The sequence below is a fragment of the Monopterus albus genome, unplaced genomic scaffold (genome assembly GCF_001952655.1).
Source record: "Monopterus albus unplaced genomic scaffold, M_albus_1.0 scaffold19.1, whole genome shotgun sequence".
Classification (NCBI taxonomy): Eukaryota; Metazoa; Chordata; class Actinopteri; order Synbranchiformes; family Synbranchidae; genus Monopterus; species Monopterus albus.
Window position 1 is genome coordinate 2,112,379 of NW_018127899.1, and position 9,506 is coordinate 2,121,884.

The following is a 9,506-nucleotide window of genomic DNA, read 5'->3' on the forward strand; positions in this document are numbered from 1 at the left end:
TGGTGAAACGTGAATGAACCCTCTTCATCTCTACTGCCCACACACCATGTCGACTCAGAGGGCAGCCCGGGAGAACAGCCTTGTTGACCAGGATGCTGAGGGCAGCTTTCACCACAGCCCGCTGCCCGGCGCTCAGCCCACAGTCGCTAGGAGATGGTCGCTGGGCTGACGAAGAGGAGGAGCGCCTGGCTGTTACCCGGGAGATGATGGCTTCTTCCACGCGGGGGACCACCACTGCGTTCCAGAGGTGAGCCAGCCACCTGAACACACACACACACACATCAGCCTCAAAGCACACCGACTTTCCATGTAGTTACTCCTCTGTTATTTTTGTAAAAAGTTTTTTCTGGCTGCTCTGACATTTCAGCAAAATGAGAAGAATAGGAAAATCACCTGGGGGAGTGTTCACGCATTATTACAAGGTGGTTATCTCAAGTGCTAACCTTGTAGTCACACAAGAGAAATGGTCCAAATTGGGTACGTTTGTTCAGTTACATACAGATGGACTTTCATTTCTCTATAGAAACACATTTGTTTTAAGAGGGGGCAGCTGGTACAAGCAACAATTTTATCTGTAACAGACTAATTTGATATAATTTATATGCCTGCCTCTGAAACTACTTGACTCAGTGTATCATGCTGCTATTAGATTTCTTAGAGATGCCTTTAGGACTCACCATTTTAAATTATATTAGAAAGTAGGCTGGCCATCTTTGACACTGAGAAGAGAGCATCATTGTATGTTACTGATCTATAATGTCCTATGTAATAAGTTGCCTTTATAGATTACATGCCTCCTGACTTTATAAATGCTCAACGTACCAAACCCATTCACTAGATTTTGTTCTGCAGCCCCTTTTTGCCAATAGAAAAGTAGGAAGGAAGTGGTGAAATTGTCATAAATGTGTAAATTTAATTATGTTTATTATGGAGGTCATAGTTAAAGGTGGTGTCCTACTGGACTACATTATATTCAGAGGTGTGTATTTTTTTCCTCCTCAGCTACCTACATGAGTATTAGGAACACCTAAATGTAATGTAGCCTAGTACACCACCACCTCTATCTATGACCTCAATAATAAATTTATACATTTATGACAATTTCACCAGAAACACAGATGTTAAGGCGGAAGTGTTGTACTGAATTGCATACAATTGTACAGGTGTACCTAATAAAGTGGCTGGTGAGTGCACATAGGGCATACCCCGAGTCAGACATCTTCTCATACTTTGTGTTTTACTAAAAGGAACAGGTACTGTAAGTATTCACTGTTGGGTCCAGAGAGCAGCTAACATGTTAGCTAATGTAGCCTGCTAGCAGATGTTAATATATCAGCAGTTACTTAGGACTATATGAGCCCCACTCACTCACTCACACACACCTGATAGCTGCATGCACGTTGTTTGGTACCACGGGGCAGGACAGGAAGAGCTGTGGGCCCAGCAAAGCCTCATGGGTGCCCAGACGGGACAGACAGGCATTGAGCTGCTGCCAAACCTGGCTGACCCACAGCACCGACCGCTCCATAACACCATCAGGTGTCCAAACTCCAGTCCCCACCTGGACGAGAGATGGAGGGAGGAAAGATTAAATATTTCACTTTTTGCTTTAATATTGCTGATAAAACATCTGACATGAAAGTTAACCCCGGGGACAGAACTACAATATACAAGAATATACTTTATATAAATTTACTGAAAATACTTTGAGGTGGAACATTTTGAATTTACAATACCACAGCAAGAAAACTAACAACAACATGTTCATGGTTTGGGAAGTTGTGATTTTGGTGTTGATGAAATGCAGCATTGAACAGAATTTCCACCACAAACTGAATTTTCTCTCTTTTTCAGCTACAACCAAATCTCTGGCTGACCTTGTGAAGCACCTTCCTGCGGAGGTGCCTTCCCAGCAGGCCATGCAGCGGCTCCTGGTCCCAGCGAAGACTCACCCAGCGGAAATGCTGCTGGAGGCGGAGCTCGGAGCCCTGCAGCCGCGCCTTCGACAGCGTTCCAATCAAGAAGCTTCCCTCACAGAAACAGTGGGGCCCTGAAGGATGAATAACAAGGTGAGAGAGAAAAGTTAATTTTCTTTTATTCTATTAGTCAGCAATTAGTTTGGTGGTCATCTGGTTTTAGAAAACACTTAGACAGCTTAACCCAAAGTTCTAGTTAACAGTATCTAACCACTGTGTCCAATACTACTGCACTTGTTGAACAAAGTTACTCAGATTCTGTTGTGGCTTTACCAAGGTATTATTGGCCATAAAGCAGTGACATCAGATACCAATCCTAGATAACGCCTCTTTAATATGACAACCCATATCTAAAGGTGGCATATATTTAAAAGCTTCCTTAAACATGTAGTGGACAATATTAACAATTTCTCTTTTGCTCTACAAATAAATCAGCTTTGGATTTTTTTTACATCGCTTTAAAAATGCTTCAAGGTAATGAGATGATCTAAAAAGCACCGATGTGCAGGGTTTGGACGTTTAACTGTGGTCCCCTCAACTGATAAATGTTGAGGGCACCACAGAAGAGCTGAAAGCAACAATCAGGGTAAATCCCAATTCCCTTAATTACATCCATGTTTCCTTCACTTGCTCCTTGTCTTTGTCCCCTCCCACACTGGATGTGAGGAAAACATGCAATGAACAAATGTGAGTGTGTCATGGTTCCTCCAGCAGCCTCCTTGCTGCTCAGGGCATGAATAGGAGATCTGGGACATCCTTCAAGATGGCGGAGCAGAACAATTTCCAAACTGAGCGATCAAATAAGGGAACTGGCATAGTCTGTTCCGATTTCCCAGAGGAATCTCCAAGTTCTCATTAAAGCAACAATCACCTAATAATTACACACACAGACGCTTTAATCTGTATGTCTTGTCAGATCCAGAGCCTGGTGGCAGACATACCAGAGTTCAGGATCAGAGGGGAAGCCGAGCCTCTGTTGTCCAGGCTGTGGCAGAGGTCTCCCAGCAGGCCTGTTAGGGATGAAGCCTTCTCCAGTCCCTCCAGGAGCACTACCACACAGCGACCAGTGGGACCAGGTGGTACCCCGACCCCGACACCCACTGCCGGAACCAGAAAACCTGCAACCAGAAGAGGAGACGAAGGAAAGGTATGAGGGTCAGGGAAAGATTTTTGTTTGTAACTAAAACATCAGTAAAAAGTTAAAGTGCACATGCAGTGAGTTGATTTCCAGCAGGACAGTGATGGTTCACAGTGGCATTATTTCTTATTTACAGTGACAGAGACAAACCAAATTTGGATGTGGCCCCAGTAACACTACAACCACTTTTCTTCTAGTGTTAAAATTGTCTTTACAAATATGTAGAAAGACCCACCTCAACGTAAATGTGTGCTTGTGCACGTTTTCTTACCACAGGTGGTGAAAGTCTCCAGCAGCTGCTCTTTGGTCAGGCTCTCCTCCACCTCCACTCTTACAACGTCACAGCCGAGCCCCCCCACTTCCTGCTTGGACTGGTGGAGACGAGTGAGGAGACAGAGCTAAGAAGGGAGCATGTTGTCATGGAAACAAAGGAAATCTACTACTATGAACCAAAATAAATGGAGCAGAATTTGAATGAGCAGAAAGGGCTTTTCCAGGCACATTGCTGCTATGAGGGAGAATGCAGCCGACCTGCAGATATCTTCCCTCCATCCCTGCTTTATTCCTTTTAAATGTTTTCATATGTATGAAAAAAAATTCTAAAAGTAACAAGTGTACTAAAACGATGCAACAACACATTCTGTATATTCTGACTGAATTCAGTCTAAACGCAGCATTATTCACTGAATTACACGTTTAAAATTATAATCCTGAAATACAATCTAAAAAAAAAATGGTCTTTTTTTTATTCATTTCATATGACCAGGTTTTCTTCATGTGGGCGTATCGGACTTCCTGCCTTTGTTAAAACCACCATCTGATGCCTGTGTATATACTGCATCTATCTGGAAAAACTAACCTTAAACTAAACTGTTTATATTTCTATAAGTACTATGTTTTTATTTTCCTAGTGCACAATCTTTCTCTTCGTCTTCTTGTTTACTCGTTGCCTTATGGAAGAACATTGTACATGCACAGTGAGAGCCACTGTACCAGAATAAGATTCCTTCTGTGGTGTCACCTCAGACTGAACTCTGCAGTGATTCTAACACTGTTAAGGCCAAGTAATAAATGTGGAAATGCAAATGCTGTTGGTTGATCTATTGTATAACTCATCCTTGTTAGTAGATGCACCAGTGGCTGACCGGTTTCATCATGCTGTACTAATACAATGTGTCACAGGTTGCATCTCATTTCTGCTACATTACATCACACTGAGCCACAGGGGAGCCAGTGCAAGTTTCTCAAACTTTCTAATCAGAGATGAAAAATGTCCAGTGGTTGGGTGGGACCATGAAGGAATCCGCTTTGGACAGACATTTCTAGATTTGCTGTGCGCAGTGACTGGCACCAACCTGTGCTTCACCTGACTGGATTAACGCAGCACCCATTGGTCTGGTTTTAAATCTGGAAACCCATGGTGTCTTTTCAAAACTCAGTTTTTAACTGTGAGGCGAGAGAGAGAGAGAGAGAGAGAGAGAGGCTCAAAGCAGCACAGCTTTGTGGACCAGTGGACCGATGGACGTACCTTGATGCAACGAGCGACCAGACTGGCGATGTACTCCTGACAGCTGCCCTCCAGCCCATGAAAGATGAGGGTGCCATACTGTTCCACCTGCACACAAACAGAAACAGGTGGATGAGTAAATTATTGAGCTGACATTTAGTAAATGGCTGCATGTAATGCTGATGTTTCTAATTCTGCACTCTTTGGAAGAAGTCATGCTAGAACTGAGGGTAACAATGTACAAAATATTAGTCTAAGTTTTCCTGCCTGTGTGTGTTTGTAGCCTCTAAGTCCTGTAGAGCAGCTGTGTGTCTAAGGAAAAACTGAAAACATGAAAACAGGCAGATGAATTACATGGAGGATAAACTGGAGGCTGCTGTGTGAACTACAGTAACATGTACAGTACATTGTGATGCCTCCAACATTAAAATGTGATAAACGATTAGCTGATCTATAAAAATGAACAGTGATAAACATTTGTTGGTTACAGCTTAACAATAGATGTGTGTTGCCATAGTGATTCCATTTCCTGTTACTGAGAATAAAATACCCGATTGTGCTTTATATCAGACTAAACTATCGTGAAGCCTATGGAGTGCACTTTCCATCATCTCTGACACAAATTAAATGATTGATTGACTAAGTGGATTCATTAATAACACAACAGTTGCAGCCCAAACTGGCCGTGATACATTTCCCAGCCAGACTCTGCAGTTGCTTACCAGGCGGACGTAGTTGTGCAGCAGCGGCAGGGGGAGGAGGGATTCCAAAGCCAGCTCATCAAGACACGACTCAGACAGACCTGCCAAAAACACACACACAAGTAAATCCTCAAATCTGTTCCACTCTACATGCTGGGTGTCAGCAACCAGAAGACACTTCAGCTCCTCAGTTACATCACACACGAAGAGCTCAAGGTGCCCTTGTAGCTAAACTGTTCTGAAATGTTAGACAAGGCTGGTTCATTGTAAAATCTGCACAGTTCCTTCCAGAAAACCTCATTCAGCCCACGTGTGCAACTGAAAATTAAAATTAATCTAGCAATTAAAAGGAGGCATACACTAGTCTTAATTTTCCCTGTACGTGATACTGAATTCCAGACATTTCCAGAAGTCTTCCTTGGTATTTTGAGTCACCTTCCCAGACATTTTAACAAGCTGAGATAAAGAAGATGAACCCAAAGGAAAATGAGGAGGAAACCTCAGGGGACAACATGCTTGACTAACAACCACCACATATTCTTTATACACACTCACTCTTAATTAAACTTCTTCTGAGACAATAAATAATTGATTAATGTATTATGGCTGTTCATTCATTCAATAATACATTTTTTCCAAATGGTAGCCTGTGAATACTGGGAGCAAGTGACGTCGTCTGAGGGAAAATGCTCATAAAGACGGAGAGAAATTGAGTAAAACCGAGATAAAGGCGGAGATGGAGAAGGATGCTGAGAGAGGCAGAGGGAGAAAATGGGCCAATGCTCGAGTGGAGAGAGAGAGGGAGCGAAAGCCTGGCTGCTGCTCGCCCTGATCTTCATGGTGCCAGCCTACAGTTCAGTCTCTTTGTCCTGACTCACCAAGACAAGAAATACAGCAGACAAAGCAATTCAACGGGGGCAGCAAAACAGGCGCAGCAGCAGCCAGTAAGACAGATTATTAGAAGAGGTGCAGAGCGAGACTCCCTGCTGTGACTCATCTATAATCAATAACAACGCTGGCTCTCTGGCAACTCGAGGTCCAACCTCTTTTCTGGTTCATTTTAAAATGCTTACACATCTTCAGACAAAATTTTATCCTAAAAAACATTTGGTTCAGTTCTGTTTTTTTAAAACACTTTTTGTTGTAGAGGATCAACTGTGACCTCATATGAAGGATGTTGTAATTTGCTCAGTGACATTATGTATCAATTTAAATTACTTTAGAATAAGCTGATTATTTTTCTTTTATAAAAGTAAGGTCCTTTCAGCCATTTATCAGTGATGGTCACTGATTCTGGTGTCGGCTCAGCTCTGCAAGTTTCGATACCTTTGAGGCGGATGGTGATGCACTGGCTGAGAGGCTTTCTGACCAGATCCCAGGGGGATAAAGGCAGCTCCTGACCTGGCAACCACTCAGTGTCTCCTGCAAGAGACGAGCAGAAACACAGACACAGTGGAACTGTAAGACTCAGTCACACAAACTGTGCACAGCTGTTGTACATGGAAATGAGTTCAAAGGTCTCTCATACAAAGATAAAATACCCAGAGATGCTGTTGGCCTACAAAAGCACAAAACACTGTGTGTACAATATATACATTATATATGGTATGAATGAATAATAAGCACCACAGTGTCTAAATTATTGGCATGTCCCGTGTAATGTTGCATAAAGCTATAAAGAACAAAATATACCAGTGATTTGAATTACTTCACTATTAACAGGCTGTAGGAGGATTAGTCTGCTTTAGTACTGTTATCTTTACTTGTCTATTTCTGCTGCAGCTGCATTCATACCTAAACTACTTCTGATTGAAAAGCTATACTAATATTTATTCACACACAAAAAAATGATCTTCCTCCTCTGCAAAATATGAGGCAGAAGAAACAGTGTGACTGATGATTTACTGTAGCAGTTAAAATTAGAACAATGCTTTCTGAAAGAAGCTCCAAGTATAAAACACTTGAAGAGGAAAACTGATTCCGTAGTGTGACAGTTCAACTGTTCTCCGTCACTAGGGGGAAGTGTTTTCCTGCCTACGCACACAAATGACAAAACAGTCCCCACTGTTCAATGCATTAAATGCACAACATCATGATGTTTGCCATCAATCAGAAGCAGGAGTCAGATCTTTGGAAGCTTTGTTCAGTATCGGAGATGTGTTTGACACAGGTTGCATGCACAGGACCACAACCACTAACACTTTGTGTTACGCTAATGCCTTGAAGGACACTTCTACAACACTAGTAACATTTAAAAGGTGTAATCAAAGTGTCACTGTAGAGCTTTAAATGCTACCAGCGTTGTTCTGGGACAGTAACTTGTGGGAAATAAAAACAGTTTAACAGAGATGGAGGTTCAGTGACAAAGGAAGCTCCACACTCTACTGTGAAGTACTAAAACCTCCAGAGGTTGCAGTCGCTGCAGTGTTGTTCCAGATTAAGTTTGACATTTTTGTGACCGATTGGATCCAACTATCTATGAAACTGGTGATTATTCATTGATTTTATCAGTTAATTATCTAGAAAATGGCAAAAAAACACCCACCATCAACTCCCAGAGCCCAAGGTGGCATTTCCAAATTGCTTCTGGTCCACAAACTAAACACATTCAGCTTATAAAATCAGAGAAAAGCAGCAAATGTTTGGTGATGACTCGGACAACTAACTCGAACCTTTGTATTGATCCCTCATTATTCTATAAGTTCATCAGTCATTCACATTCTGTTATTTGCGTTTATTAATTCATCTGCCGGTTATTTTGGCAATTAACAGAGTGACCATTTAGTTTAAAACATGTCCAAAACCAATGAAAATGCTAATTGAAAACCTGCAGCAATGCACATATTCACATGCACTGTGTGAAGTGCTACAACCAGTGGATTTTCAGGATTTGTGTTTTAAAGAAAAATACTTAATTGACTGAATACAAAAATTGTTTCCAGTTCATTTTTTGGTGACCACTTATAGACTTCTTGGCCAGGACATTCCAGTAAAACAAACATCTTAATTACCATTAGTGACTTTCCCAATAAGATAAAGCTCCATATCAAAATGGCTGCTTGAGACTGAATAATTGATTTGTTGACTATGGGGATACGCACTAGTCTAAACATGTCAGAAGTTGTCTGGTGTCGTCAGAAAGGTGCCATCAAACTGTGAACTGCCAACAAAATACAGTACGGAGCAACAAACACCCACACAAGGGAAATGAAACAGACACACATGCAGATGCACACAGACACAATCCCAGACACCAAAGAGCGTGTGCACATCTACAGAGAAGACATTTTCTCCTAAATTGGCATCTCCCTCCCCCATCTCATCCAATATGCATCCCTCCTCTGCTAGTGCTTCCTTTTATCATCAACAGTGTGACAGACAGTGCAAGAGTGAGACAGAGATGTAAGAACGGACAAACAGACGGAGGTGGGGGAGAAGACACATATGCACATAGTCACAGACACTCATAACTAACCCTAAAGCAGCCTCTGGATGAAGAGAGCCACACACTGATGACATCTGATCACCAGAAAACCAGACACACAGAAGCAGCATAAACACTGGTCACATGTTCTGCAGGTTCATTATTCATTGGTTCAAAAAACAAACGGGATCCTGTGTATGAAGCTCTGACGATCGGCCACATCATAACATCTGACATCACATGACAGTGTGAAGGCTTCACACAGACAGGTCACATTCACTAATGTAATACATATAAGGCTGATAAGGTGGAGGCTCTGATGCTGAGAAACCCCCACAGGAGTTCTGGCATGAATCATTGTGAACATAGTAAAGGTCGGCTCCCCCAAATTACAAAATTAAAATCCTTTCGCCCCTCCTTGAACCGCCACCTTATTGTGGTGGAGGGGTTTGAGTACCCGAGTGATCCTAGGAGCTATGTTGTCGGGGGCTATATGTCCCTGGTAGGGTCTCCCAAGGCAAACAGGTCCTGGGTGACGGGTCAGACTAAGAGCGGTTCAAAAGCCCCTTATGAATAGACTAACATCAAGTCCCATGACGTCGCCCGGCATGGCGCAGCCGGGGCCCCACCCGGGAGCCAGGCCCGGGGTTGGGGCTCGAATGCGAGCGCCTGGTGGCCGGGCCTCCCCCCACGGGGCCCGGCCGGGCTTAGCCCGAACGAGTGACGTGGGGACGTCCTCCTGTGGGCTCACCACCTGCAG

At 43.0% G+C, this 9,506-nt stretch overlaps 1 protein-coding gene across 1 annotated transcript in view; it reads right to left on the reverse strand.

Annotated features, from left to right (window-relative positions):
• The window catches only part of cttnbp2 (cortactin binding protein 2), a 71,023-nt gene that overhangs the window by 5,879 nt on the left and 55,638 nt on the right, over positions 1–9,506 (reverse strand). The window contains 8 exon segments of the mRNA XM_020593404.1: positions 46–260; positions 1,383–1,561; positions 1,878–2,050; positions 2,918–3,094; positions 3,386–3,485; positions 4,643–4,729; positions 5,344–5,423; positions 6,649–6,744. Of these exon segments, the coding sequence (XP_020449060.1) occupies positions 46–260; positions 1,383–1,561; positions 1,878–2,050; positions 2,918–3,094; positions 3,386–3,485; positions 4,643–4,729; positions 5,344–5,423; positions 6,649–6,744 (1,107 nt within the window).